This window comes from Colias croceus, chromosome 4 (genome assembly GCF_905220415.1).
Source record: "Colias croceus chromosome 4, ilColCroc2.1".
Classification (NCBI taxonomy): Eukaryota; Metazoa; Arthropoda; class Insecta; order Lepidoptera; family Pieridae; genus Colias; species Colias croceus.
Window position 1 is genome coordinate 9,152,657 of NC_059540.1, and position 14,464 is coordinate 9,167,120.

General features: G+C 32.1%; 2 protein-coding genes across 3 annotated transcripts in view; both read right to left on the reverse strand.

The window, feature by feature from the left end:
- Positions 1-21: 21 nt before the first annotated feature.
- Positions 22-6,638, reverse strand: LOC123691133 (lectizyme-like). The gene is made up of 5 exons (XM_045635374.1): positions 6,520-6,638; positions 6,086-6,234; positions 3,130-3,281; positions 2,576-2,790; positions 22-449 (listed from the first exon to the last, which is right to left on the reverse strand). Exons 1-5 carry the CDS (start codon positions 6,572-6,574, stop codon positions 73-75), a joined length of 948 nt encoding a protein of 315 aa, XP_045491330.1. The 5' UTR covers positions 6,575-6,638; the 3' UTR covers positions 22-72.
- A 2,417-nt stretch (positions 6,639-9,055) lies between these two features.
- Positions 9,056-14,464, reverse strand: part of LOC123690939 (laccase-2) — a 60,364-nt gene continuing 54,955 nt past the window's right edge. The window contains exons 6-9 of one of the 2 annotated variants that reach the window (XM_045635099.1): positions 12,042-12,237; positions 11,576-11,788; positions 11,083-11,313; positions 9,056-10,753 (exon numbers count right to left, since the gene is read on the reverse strand). In XM_045635099.1, the coding sequence (XP_045491055.1) occupies positions 10,587-10,753; positions 11,083-11,313; positions 11,576-11,788; positions 12,042-12,237 (807 nt within the window). In that variant the 3' untranslated portion in view covers positions 9,056-10,586. Of the gene's footprint in view, positions 10,754-11,082; positions 11,314-11,575; positions 11,789-12,041; positions 12,238-12,912; positions 14,420-14,464 lie in introns of those variants that run through there. The other variant, XM_045635101.1, reaches the window with a different exon arrangement.

Consider the following 14,464-nt stretch of genomic DNA (forward strand, 5'->3'; position numbering starts at 1 on the left):
GGTACGTAATATAAACACATAATAATCGTAACAAACTTATCTTTTTACAACTTATACGGGTACATTCAAATTCTACGCGAGGTCAATATATTCATGAATAAAATCTAGATATTCAGAAACTCTTGTGTAAACAGTGGGACCGCCTTTTATTCCACATGGCGAGAGACCCCATGAAACAATTCCAACAATTTCGGGAATTTCATTAGAATCACTAGCATTGAATCTATTGCTGGGTTTGGATTTCTCATCATTTTCTATGTAGTTATCATCATAGTTCTCAGTACCTTCGTAATCTGTTGGTTTTGGTACCATTTGTACTAGTGGTCCACCAGAGTCTCCGTTGCATGCAGCGATGCCTCCAGAAATAGGTCCGGTGCATATGTGGGCTGTGGGGTCCAGTGGATTACCTTCATTTACATCCTTTACTTTATCAATGGCATCATAACATGCTGCAAAATCAAATATAATTAATTAATAAGGTTTCTATTTATCAGCAGAATAATGGAAGACTTATTATGAATGATTTTATTAAGATGCCATGGAAAATTGTTTGTTCATTTCAATCGAATTCATTCGAATTTTCTTTTTAGAATTAACAATTTTGTTTGATTTATTCTTATTTTAGAAATAATAGATAAATTCCAATACGTAAATCCTATCCTAAACTATCCTATCCTACTAATATTATAAATGTGAAAGTTTGTAGAGATGGATTTGTGTTTGTTGCTCTTTCACGCGAATACTACTGAACCGATTACAATAAAAAGTACACACATAGCGTAACTTGGATTAACACATAGGATAGGTTTTATCCCGGAAATCCCAAGGGAACGGACACTATGTGGGTTTTTCTTTTAATACGCGGGCGAAGTGGCGGGCGGAAAGCTAAGGTAAACGCAGGTATTAACGACCCCTCTAAGGCAATTTCAAAATCAACCATATTTTTTAAGTATACTGGTTCTTCTAAAGATTTATAATTTCATTTTATATGCTAGTGTTATGTATAAAAAATGTATTTATTGAAGCAAATACATTCTAATAAAGGATTATCTTGTAAAAAATAATTTCCAATGTGACTTAGTCGATTGTTGCTATTACCGACCCATAAAAACGGCTGTGAAGCTATTAACGATTTTTATGCAGCTATTCCCGATCGTATGTGAGAGGAAGCCTTTTTCCAACAATGGAATGTATAGAAGCTAGTGATGATGATGATTACCGATCTTAATAAAATGAAATAAAAATGCAAATATATTCGTATTTTTTTGTTGTCAACATAATACTATTAATATATGTACATAATATATTAAATTAAGGATTTCAAACTCTAGGATATTTCGTTATGCTATTTGATTGATTGCTTCGGCGAGTTGTGTTTTACTGAATACTTTTCGCCGCTTTCGTGGCTAAATATTTCTGGAAAAAATATACCTAATTATATGTTTTATGTTAATTTAACCTAAAAAAAATATAATTTTTAATAGGCACCTATTATGTCATAAAAGTAGGTAATAAAAATATATTTGCACGCTCAATTACGAGCAGAATGTTTAAGGATCAATATTATCTGTATATACAAACATCTTTATTCTACATTCTGCAAATAAAGCAATTTGAATTTGTAGATGAGAAACTAAACAATCTATATTCGATCGGTAATAGCTTCCTATAGTTGCTATTGCCGACCCACATGGGTCGGTATTAAAGTATGTAAGTAAAAACCTAAATTGTATTACCGACCCATAAAAAAATGGTTATTTTAATTAATTTGACCATCAGACTATAAAATAGATTATAATTGATTAATGTCATACAAAATATGAACATATGCATAATGTTTAAACAAAAAAAAAACAATGATTTACTACTGTAACTATTCGATAGGGATCCTCGAAAATATCATAACTTTGTATAAATTGACAACGCTAAAAGACACAACACTAGACAAAAAAGTTTAGTCGCTAATAGATTTTTATGAAGACTCATAGCTTAGATTTAAACTGGTCCATAAAACCACTTGTGTTAGTGTGATATAATAACATAAAAGAAAATAAAACAAAAAGTTACGTTGCTGCCATTGCCGATTTACAGGTCGTTGAAACCTGCCATGACTTAAACTGGTGAAGCTAACACCGTCCCATTTTAATTTTAAGTTTTATCGTTTCAAATTACTTTTTATTCATAAAATGTTGTAAGAAATGAAAAGTTGACACTTAAATGCATTGACATTTAGTAATATAAATTAAAGTATAGATGTCATTTGTTTGTAAATGTCTTAAAAAGATACTCACAGTACATACCCGAAGGAACAACGGAACAGTACGACACGTCCTGCTTCCACGCTACCCCGCAGCAACTTACGCATTTTAACTCTTTTTTGCTCAGTTACTCACTCTAACGTTAAAGTATACGATGCTCAAGTAATACATTCGTGTATAACTTTGCCTACCTATAGCTAGAATAGTTCTGGAAACGTTTAAATTTCGAATTACTTTTATAGGTCGGTAATACCTTCAGATTTTCGATGGGTCGTTGATAGCTGCGTTTACCCTACTATACATGCAAAAATAATTACCGTCATAAGAAAGGTATTTCACTTGTACTTCTTGCAACCTGCTGGGCAAATCTGGTATGAATACTGTTGTGCTAAGAGCTCCCCATCCAACTAATTTCATGGCCTTATTCTCGAATTCATCATAATATTTGGGGAGACTTATTGGCTGCACTTCGTTAGTGAAGTAAAATGGCGTTCCAAGTTTTAGCACAGCTATATCGTATGGACCTATGCCGCTGTAAAACAAAAAGAAATTCTTTGAGACTATTGGAATTAGAATAGGTACTCAATAGATAATTATCGAGCTACATCTCACCAAATTGCTCAAACGGGATTAGAGATAGGAATTAGGAACCTATTATAGGTACCACTTTAAATATGAAGTGATATAAGCTTAGTTAAGAGATTTTATTAATTCAATGTATACGACTACTATGTCGTTGAAGAATAAGAAGAGATTTCTCTTCTTCAGTCATAAGGATGATATAATATTATTTATTTTGTTAAAGTAGACAGTTGTCAATGATGAATAAAGGAGCATATTTTTTTTAGCAGAAAAACAATTTAAAACGTACCCAGCATAATTTGGATGAGGGATTCTTGAACGGACTGTTCTGATTTGTGCTTTTAATCCATAGTCAGATACATCGTGAGTTCCAGCGATAGCATCCATCGGCATCCAACTTGTCAACCACGAGTCAGGGATGCAATGTGCTGCTGTCACGACCTGATTTCGACAACTTTTTCAGAAAGCAATCCATCAGATAATTATTAAATATATTAAATTATAGTACCTAAGGTTGTGGGTGTAATTAAAGAAGCCATACATCTTTATTCATAAAAATAATATCTAGATAGCGGAGTATAACAATATATAAATCTTTTATTATTTAATCTTATGTTAACTACTTAAATGTTAAAAATAAAAAGTTTACTTGAATGGAAGTTATACAGTCAGAAGCATAAATATATTACCATTTGCAGATTAGCAAAAATATCTGTCATAAGAACGGGTTCAATAATATCTGTCTGCCCGTATACAGCAAAAATATCTGACATTAGTAGGCAACATAATAAAGTGGCATCAAAATTATGTGACGAAAATGTTACAGCAAATAATTGTGATAACCTCTCGAAGCATAAATATGTGACGTCACCTAGGAGGCAATAATATCTGACACAATTTTATATTTCTGTATTGTAAAATATAATTGATTCCTCACAAAAAGCATAAATATGTGACACTAGCTTTCCGCCCGCGGCTTCGCCTGCGTTTTCACAGAAATACCGCATAGTATCCGTTCCCGTGGGATTTTTGGGATAAAACCTATCCTATTTGTTAACCCAAGTTACTCTTTATATGTCTGCTAAATTTCATTGTAATCGGTTCAGTAGTATTTGCGTGAAAGAGTAACAGACACACACATACACATCCTCACAAACTTTCGCATTTATAATAATAGATTAGTAGGATAGGAAGTAGGATTATAGTAGGACTAGTAGGATAAAATTGGATAGGATTTTAAAAAGGCGAAACGTTTTTTATTGAATTAGTGTTTTGTATTTTGCTGGGGTAAGAATATGAACAAAAGACACATTATATTTTGTAAATATTTTTTATTTAAATGAAATTACGATAATTTATTTAAATGAAATATGTTAACTTGCCATAATTTTCGATACTCAATAAAATAATAGCAATATTATAGGTAAAAGAAAATGAATAACGGAGCAATCGTATCAAAGGTGTCAAACGCCGCTAACGTCAAATATAACAAAACAATTTCTAAATAATACACGAAGGTTACACTGAACCTTCAAATAAAATAGATCTACCCAAGTGGGTATTCATATAAGTATATGAATACTTTAATTTTGTCATGATATGATATCCTTCTAATATTATAAATGCGAAAGTTCGTATCATGTAAGGATGTTTGTTACTCTATCACACAAATAAAAGGCAAAACAATGGAATTTGGCACACACATAGAAGGTAACTTGGATTAACGCTTATGAGAGCTTTTATCCTGGAAACTATGCGGGTTTTTCTTTGAAAACGCGGGCGAAGCCGCGGGTGTTAAGCTAGTAGGATATAATATCTAGACATACAATATGTAGTATACAACGAATGCACATAGGTATTAATTATATGGTAATAATGTTTTAAAACAACGTAGTTAAAATAAAATTTATATTTTGTATTAATTCAATATTAAATTAAAATAAAATTGTGTCAGATGTTATTGCTTCCTAGTTGATGTCACATATTTATGCTTTTTGTGTGAAATCAACGCAAAATACAGAAATATAAAATTGTGTCAGATATTATTGCCACCTAGTTGGTGTCACATATTTATGCTTTTTGTGAGGAATCGATGCAAAATACAGAAATATGAAATTGTGTCAGATATTATTGCTTCCTAGTTCATGTCACATATTTATGCTTTTCGTGAGGAATCGATGCAAAATACAGAAATATGAAATTGTGTCAGATATTATTGCCACCTAGTTTGTGTCACATATTTATGCTTTTCGTGAGGAATCGATGCAAAATACAGAAATATGAAATTGTGTCAGATATTATTGCTTCCTAGTTGATGTCACATATTTATGCTTTTCGTGGGGAATCGATGCAAAATACAGAAATATGAAATTGTGTCAGATATTATTGCTTCCTAGTTGATGTCACATATTTATGCTTTTCGTGGGGAATCGATGCAAAATACAGAAATATGAAATTGTGTCAGATATTATTGCTTCCTAGTTGATGTCACATATTTATGCTTTTCGTGAGGAATCGATGCAAAATACAGAAATATGAAATTGTGTCAGATATTATTGCCACCTAGTTGGTGTCACATAGGTATTTATTATTTATGCTTTGTGTGAGGAATCGATGCAAAATACAGAAATATGAAATTGTGTCAGATATTATTGCTTCCTAGTTGATGTCACATATTTAAATGCTTTTTGTGAGGAATCGATGCAAAATACAGAAATATGAAATTGTGTCAGATATTATTGCCATCTAGTTGATGTCACATATTTATGCCGTGAGAGGTTGTCACAATTATTTGCTGTACATTTTCGTCACATTATTTTGATGCCACTTTATTATGTTGCCTACTAATGTCAGATATTTTTGCTGTATACGGGCAGACAGATATTATTGAATTTATTCTAGTGACAGATATTTTTGCACATCGCCCCCTAGGCATATATTATTGCTCGTGACTGTACATGGAAGTTATATATGAATGCTGTTTCGACCTCAAAAAACAGATTTTAGTCGTGAACTTTTCGTTGAGGCAGTAGTTTTTCAACTTTTTAAGCTATTGCATAGCTTCTATCGTGGGCCTTGAGCGCGGGGACCGAATCCAGAAATTCCGTAACGAAAAAACCTCACGCTCCCCACTCCGACGGGCGGAGGTGTGGCTTGAAGGCATGTTAAGCAATAGCTTTACCGCGGCAGTCCCCGTGTGCCACACGTCTTTTTTATTTTAGGTTAAGTAAGTCTATTGGACTTACCCAGTTTTCATTCAGAATACTACCACCACATATATGTGCTCTTAGCCACAGAAACCTTAACTGTAACGACACCAAGTACGGATGACTGTATGGTTTAGCCTCATGCCCTCCAACTATCCTTGGTTCTGCTTCAGATTCGGTTATTGTTGCTGAAAATTTTAGAAAAATAACTAATATTTTTATAATATTTTGTCTGGTTTCTTTTTTTTAATAATGGAACGAAACATTATGGTTTTAGGGTTTTTTTTTATAAATTTATTTATTTCTGATATTGTACGTATTAGTTTTCGCTATGATTTGTACAATTTGTCTATTTTAGATTATTTATTTATGAAAATAACGTTGATAGTCATTCATTTAATTTGTTATTTTTATTTCTCTATCATCACAATATTGTATCCATTTCTGTAGTATCACGAACTATTGATATTAACCTGATAGTACAAAACTGCACTTGGTTAAAAATAACAAGTTCACTATAAAGTTCATGGTGCTGTAGACACTAATCGCTCACTCACGTTGTCATTGAGAAGCGCGCTTTTATCATAATGTATGTAATTATGGTCAGATGTGTGAAACCTAATTGTAAATTGTTACGTATATAAACATTAGTTTTAAAATTGTAAAACTATTGCTCAGTAAGAACAAAAGCCTCTACGCTACCCGTTTCATCAAATAACGTTTTATGTTTGCATTTGAAAATTGGCAACTTGTGAAAAAATTTAAAATATAATTTCCCTGAAATTGATGAAAACAAAATCATTCCTTCAATCAAATTTAACTACAAATACGAGTAATACATACTTATAATATTTATGCAAAACAGTGGCAAACAGGCAAGTTCCTTGAAATGAAACGTTGCCTGTATTTTTTAATCGTTTAATTTTATCAATAAAAGACTAGAAAATGTATGAGTTTAGTTGATAGATAGATAGATATTTCAGAATTAGTGTTTAATCGTAAAGTATCTAGATTTTGTATATAGTGTAATATAAAATCTAATAAAAATAGTATTGTAGTACTTAAGTTTACCCATAAGTCATAATTCTGGTAAATTTTTGGTTATTATTTCTTACACTGCTCTATTTTCTATATTTGATTTTGAAATCGTTGAATATTATTCACTGACATATGAAACAAAATACGTTTTGATATTAATTAAAATCAAACCGTATTTTGTCACCTCTGACCAACAAATTCCAGGCAATCCATCTTTCGAGTCACTGCGCTTTAAACCTTACAGCTTAAAACGTACGGGTTATTATAATACTGAAGCAGGTCAGCTATTCAGTAAACAACGCAGTAAATTCATGTGCTAAATTAATATTTAGCCTTGTACATAATATTTAAATTTCGACACTAATAAAGTTACAAGAAACTTTCAAGTTAAATTCTGTTCACAGCATTCCACTCTTTTTGTAGAAATCCTAACAACTACTCAACTAACTCCGTATCTTTTTTTGACTATATTATAAAATTTATTACGGGTTTTATTTCACATATACATAATATTGTATTCTACATAATTATGCGCTTGGTCATGTTTTATTTATTAAAATTCATATGACTAGAGCTCTAAGAATAATTTGTTTGTGCTTCAGCAGTGATAGTAATACTATGTCGTCGTGCCTTTAGATGGCATATTGTGGTAACTTACCTAAAATAAGGCAAAGGAAAGGAAGTTTTTGATTTACTGTGTGCAGTGTGATACAGTGAATTAATTGTAGTAGATTCCAATTTTTTTTACAAGTTGATCAAACTTTATTGATTTACTAGCTTCCGCCCGCGACTCCGTCCGCGCGGATGTCGGTCTTCGCGTGGATGGTTTATTTCTCCATTTTGAGACCTCTGACAATAACATCTTATAAATATCTATTGGACCCAATTCCCAAATACGGTTAGGCCTATAATAATACGCAACGTGTGTTCGCGGTTCTACGGAACAACGTCTATGGATAAAACTGAAAAATTAAGATTAATTTTTTTCTACGTATTTTTCCAGGATAAAAAGTATCCTATTTTACGCCCAGGGTAATAAGGTATAATTATACCAAGTTTCATAGAAATCGAACCGCTAGTTTTCACGTGATGCCTTCACATACAGACAGACAGACAGACAGACAGACAGACAGACAGACAGACAAAAATTTTTTTAATCACATATTTGGGTTTGGTATCGATCCAGTAACACCCCCTGGTATTTATTTTTTCAATATTTTCAATGTACAGAATTGACCCTTCTACAGATTTATTATATGTATAGATTTTGCATTAATAACCCGTCGCCGTCGGAAATAGATTTTCTAAATAACAGTGTAAAATGCCTCAAAACTTTAAAAGTAGGAAGCGGACAAAAAAGACAGACACACAGAACGACTTTATTTTCATTTATGCTATGAAGTGATGACATTGTTTCAAGAATATCTGAAAAAAACCTGAAGTTATTTAACCTCGGAATATTACGCATGAATTATGTATATAGCTTGCGCATAAGAAGGACGTTTTTTTCTTGTATTTAAGCAGAATCTGTATATTTTTTTGTGTTTAATGATCTAAGGTTTAATAGGATGAAAATTTCGTTTATTTTTTACTATCTGCTCGGTGCTCCGTGCGGTTTCACCCCCGTAGCTCCACTCCTGTTGGCCGTAGCGTGATGATATATAGCCTATAACCCTCGATAAATGGGCTATCTAACACTGAAAAAATTTTTTCAAATCGGACCAGTAGTTCCCAAGATTAGCGCGTTCGACAAACAAACAAACAAACTCTCTTTCTTTGTCCCTAATAGCTCTATAGCCCCTTCCCCTTGAATAGGTCTATCTATTAAAAAAACTATGAAGATTGTAGGCTTGTTATTTAATTTTCTATGAATGTAGGTTGTTCTTGTAGCTGTAAATAAATTCTAGACATACAAGAGAGTGGATTTATTGTAACAATAATCTTTTGAACGATGACAAATAAAACACAAAGTGAATAAAAATACATTTTATTGAAATTGACTATTATTCACTAGTAACAAAAATTCTTTTCGACGTGGAAATTTTATTTATTATCACGCTATTTAATATTATATTTCTAACAATAATACATAACTAAATATAAATTATATTACCAACTATAGAAACAGTAAAATGGACTCAAAATATGCAGATTTAAAGATTAAAAAAAAAAACAAAAAATTGAGGTGAAGATGAACATTGTAGTAAATAATAATTAAAAAAAGTTTTAAGGGATTTTTCTGTCATAATATTATAAATATATTTGATGCGGACCAACCACAGCAGTATACTTTAGTTTAAAATATTACTCTGTGTCAATATAACACGCATTCCACTTAATTTCTATACAAACGAGACGAACAACTTTTTTCTTAGTTTATGAAGTGAAACTTCTTTAGGCGCGTTGAGAATAAAATTTCAAGGTCGCGTCATGGCAATACCGTCACGTCATGGAGTAAGGCGACCATTTGAATTTTGCTAATGAATAATATAGAATATAAAATTATTTATAATTTATGAAGTTAGCCTCGTTTGGATTGAAATTAGTTTAACTTTCTCGGAATGATGATTTAGTGAAAATAAGTAGATTATGTTATAATATCATTTGACTGTGGTGCGAACTTAAATGAGTGAGGCTAGACTTTAAGACCGTAATAAATATTATTAAAAATATTTATTAGGATCGCATCTAACACATTTGATGGTCTTAATAATATACTTTCTCTATCCATATAAAATGCAATGAATAATAAATATCTTATTTGTATATTTCCACGCCGAAATATTACACACTGCTGAATTTCGTGTAAACATAAATAATATTCTTTAAAATTACATACTATAATCTATATATTAATTAGTAAAATGATCCATATTTATTCGAATGTTCACCCATTTCATTAATTATTTTACATAAACTTAATATAAATAAAACTAATATTTAGTATTTCAAAATCTTGGGTAACATTCGGATAGAAATGAAATTTGAATATAAATACAATATAAAAACCTAAGATGTTATTTAAGACGTTAATACTTTTGCCGTTTCATAATACTTTGTATCATTTGAAAGTTTGAATATAAAATATTGTTTTGACGTCTGTTAATATTCTATAGCATTTATGATATTTTGGTTGTACACAAAACAAAATTATATCTAAAGCATTAAAACTTATTTATGCGAGTTCACTTAATTATTATGTACAAAACTATAATACAAAGATGAAACTGTTAAAATGAAACGTACTAATTCTCTACGCCTAGAAAAAATAAAGAGCAATTATAAAGAGCATAACAAGGAGGAAAAAAGTAACAGGAGCTTTGGTTTTCTAGGTGTAATTTGTAGTTGTTCACATTTTTACTCGTATTAGTTGGTCGCATGTTGCTATATTCAACAACAAAATAAATTATGGCAATACTTGACGTTGAAGTTTAAATCATGCCGCCGTACATTTGATGACCTAACTAAGTTATTGTTCGGTTCTAGGAGGAAATGCAAGTAGCTAGTGTATTATTGGATAGTAGGGGGGTGTTATCGATGGCAAATGGTGGCCACAGCGGGGGAAGTTTGGCGGCACAGGTGGTAGGTCAGATTGCGTTCCTATGTGCAGTATTAAGTTCATTCCGATGACGATGTGGTAGATGAAGTGACAGTGGAACAGCCAGTATCCTGCAAGACAATTATTAAGAATTAAATAATTGCACTGCGGTCTGCGACAGTTATTATTGAAACGACAATTCAAAAGTACTAGGTACATAATACAATCTTAAGCGCTTTAAATGTTGTTCATAGATTTTTGGTTCAAAATTAAATGAATTACTTTTAATGTATTTTTATTCACTCACTTCAATTATAGGTAACTACGAGTACCTAACTAGTTCTCAGAATTCTGATCGACAATTTGCAAATCGAAGTAAGTATAAAACGTAAGCATTACAAATCAAGTCTTTAATTATGCAAAATGTAGCATTAAATATGAATTTACTCATGTTTAATACCTGGATTATCAGCCTTTAATCTTAATACGACGTATCCGTTATTAGGCACCGCGAGCGTGTCTTTGAAGGGCGGTAGATTGTACTGCCTGTGTAATAGGCCTTTCCTGTCTAAATCTAGAGCATGCTTGAGGTTGATTTTCTTAATGTTCTTGTCCGGAGATCGACCCATACCAATCACGTTGTATGGCGTCCCGTGGAGATGGAATGGGTGAGACAGATTCGGGGATTGCACTGTAATTAGAAAAAAAAAATAAAGTAGTTATTAACATGATTTTAAACCCGCTTAATTTTCATTGAGAATGCTAGGTTTGGTACTTGGTTCTTTTTTACAGAAAGTGGGAAATTGTCGGATAGTGGTAAGATCGAATACTATATTTCTTACCTTTCCTATTTAATAGAAAATATTTCTTTTAAATAAATTGCAAAAATTATACTTTTCCATTTTGCATATGAAAAAAAAGCAGTTATGAAACTAAGTACTCTATGAATTTACCTTCGTCCACAAGAACAATTTCCACAATGGAGTTCAAAGGGACATCAATCATATGCGTGCATCTACAATCAACGGGGCAGTCTTCGGGTCTGTTATCTCCATTACAGAATATCTCTGGTGGCAATTCGTGCATTTGGGACAAGGGCGGGGCTGGAGCCGCCGTGTACGAGATCTCGTCAACCAAACTGAGCACGTGGTCTCCACCGGGAGCAACTAAAACGGAATATTAGATACATTCTGAACCTTCAAATTAAACTTTAATTTATAATGTTGAAGATCTAGGGTAACTTATTTGGAAGGAATAACTTTCAATATGATGACGGTGAAGATATCGATACTCTAGTTTAAAAGAAGATATTGAATCAGTAAATTTTTGGTATCTAGTTTTACAATTTTTAGGCTGTGGAAGATTAGAGAGTTAATTTTGAACTTTAATTATGAAATTATTAAGTATAAAATATCACACCTAAATAGTTTCTGTATGTGTTTTCCTTAAATAGATCCTTGGGCTTGTAGAAATGGAAACGGAACGGTAGAAAGATCTTGACATCAGGTCGTTCTTGAAGGATATCTTTGTCCACAGGTTTTGCAGACTTCAGATTGCTGACGCACACAGCGTCATTTCGTTTAACATCGCATATCGCATCTAGAGGATTTAATACCTAAAGAAAAACAAATATATTGAGAAAATTTCTATGAAACGAGTATTCATAAGCAATTCAAAGAAATTAAGTAAGATAAAAGAAAATAAGATAGAAACAACAATAAATATACAACCTGGATTTACACCACTGCATGTTCCACCAACAATTTCAACACCCAAAACTTTTTCTAAAGATCTACTTCTACTTTAAATAGCTACTTGTGATTATAATACACTAACTACTATTTATTCTTATATTTACTGTGTCTTATAGTAAAAAGGAAGGATAGGGTTCGTAGCTGAAAAAGTTTAAAAGTTGTATAAAATTCATAATATTTTGATGCAATTTCTGTGGCTCTTAGTTAAAGTTGCGCTTTAGAGAGAAAAGGCCATGTTAACCTGTCCAAATAGTGTACTCGAAAAGTAAAGTGAAAATAAAATAAAAATTTTTTACACACTTTCCAAAATCCGAAAATCGTTAAATTCCTCAATATGTCCGTTTGCGATAAGAAGGTGGATGTTTTTTAACAAGTCTTCTTAAAAACGATGTCGTCTGGACTGTCGAAGCGTTGAACATAATTATTTGGTATGTCAGTTAATTACCGATACTTCAGCGATTTATAAATTATCTACACGTTTATTGCTAATAAAGTTAACGATTTATTGCATTACACAGGTTTAGTAACGAAACATGTTTACTTTATACATTTATTAAATGGTACAAAAAATTTACAAATTTCTTAATATTATAAAATGTTATAAATAAACTCTTGCAATCATTACACCGTCGTCTTAAGATACAAGAATTTTTGTTTTTTGTTTTATTTTATTTTTCGATGCCATGTTTTCAATTGGTTACAATTAGATTCGTAAATAATAAAATACTTATTATGGTTATAATGGTAACTCAAATGGTAACGTATAGGTTCCTATCCTTTATCTACATTCACACTTTAACACAGGTTTGAAGAAAATACACTTTGCACAAATACATTATTTTAAAGTTATATCGCTCTCCAATAGTATTTTGGTTTATGTGTGAGTGCGATGTTAAGAACAGTCTTCTAAATGTAGATATGTGGTGGCAGTGCACTTGGGTTTACTAAGCGTCATACAAACGTATGTGTATTTACAGGTATTGCGGTTTGTATTTATTTACAATTACTTTAAGTGTATTGCATGCTTGTTAGTTATTAATAATATATTAATTCCCTAATTATTTACATTGACGCGCATAATATCCAACCATCCAAACGTTGCTTTTCAGTTATATCTCAAGGTATCCATAAAACGTTAAATAATAATCTAAATTGTACTTTGAATGGGAATTCACTCTTGGATTATGGTGATGATTTAATAAGATACTCAAGCAAATTGGACGAATAATATTAGCACGACAATGCAATATTTGTTAGTTTAATTCACAAAAATTAAATAAATATTGTTGGAAAATATATAAAATGGCAAGTACATAGGACAGACGTTCATTATGATAATAGGAAGATGTTTGTACAATTGAGAGCCTCAGAATCTGTCGAGGTGATACATCGATGCAACTTTAACAGTATCACCAAATATTGCATAAAATAAAATACACTCAGAAATAGAATCACCTTTTAAATAAATCACTATCTATAAGAACTTCAGTTGAACATTCGAATACATATAAAACACTATCGATGGAGTCGAGCACTTCGAGTCCATCGAACACATCACACAAAACAAACATAAAATTACACTTAGTTAACGTAATGTCAACTGGTTTACCAATGTTGCACGTCTGTAAACTGAAAATAGTTTGTAGGAACCCAATTAGTTGGCAGTAATCGGAGGAAGATGGTCCCCACACGTGGGGAAGTTCGGCGGCACTGGCGGCAGATCGCCTTGCGTGCCTACTTGCAGTACTACGTTCATGCCTATCACTATGTGGAAGAGGAAGTGACAGTGAAGAAGCCAGAATCCTGGGTTGTGAGCTCTAAATCTTAAAATGACGTAGCCGTTGTTGGGAACAGCGATGGTATCCTTCGCCGGAGGCAAGTCTCCTTGCTTCAAGTGACGCTCCAGTAAACCTCTCCTATCGAGGTCGAGAGCGTGTTTCAAGTTAATTTTCTTAACGTTCTGGTCAGGTGACCGTCCGATACCGACCACATTGTATGCATATCCGTGCAAGTGGAACGGGTGAGATAAGTTCACGATTTGCACTGAAAGTGAAAATTATAATTAGAAAAATTTGCATTGAAATGAAA

What these genes read in the sequence shown, in the direction of transcription:
- LOC123691133 (XM_045635374.1), bottom strand. Translation starts at nt 6,574, where the DNA reads ATGAACTTTATAGTGAACTTGTTATTTTTAACCAAGTGCAGTTTTGTA. An exon ending in CCTCATCCAAATTATGCTGG is followed by an intron (nt 2,791 to 3,129) that starts GTACGTTTTAAA and finishes TTTGTTTTACAG; the next exon opens with CGGCATAGGTCCATACGATA. An exon ending in GAAATACCTTTCTTATGACG is followed by an intron (nt 450 to 2,575) that starts GTAATTATTTTT and finishes TTGATTTTGCAG; the next exon opens with CATGTTATGATGCCATTGAT.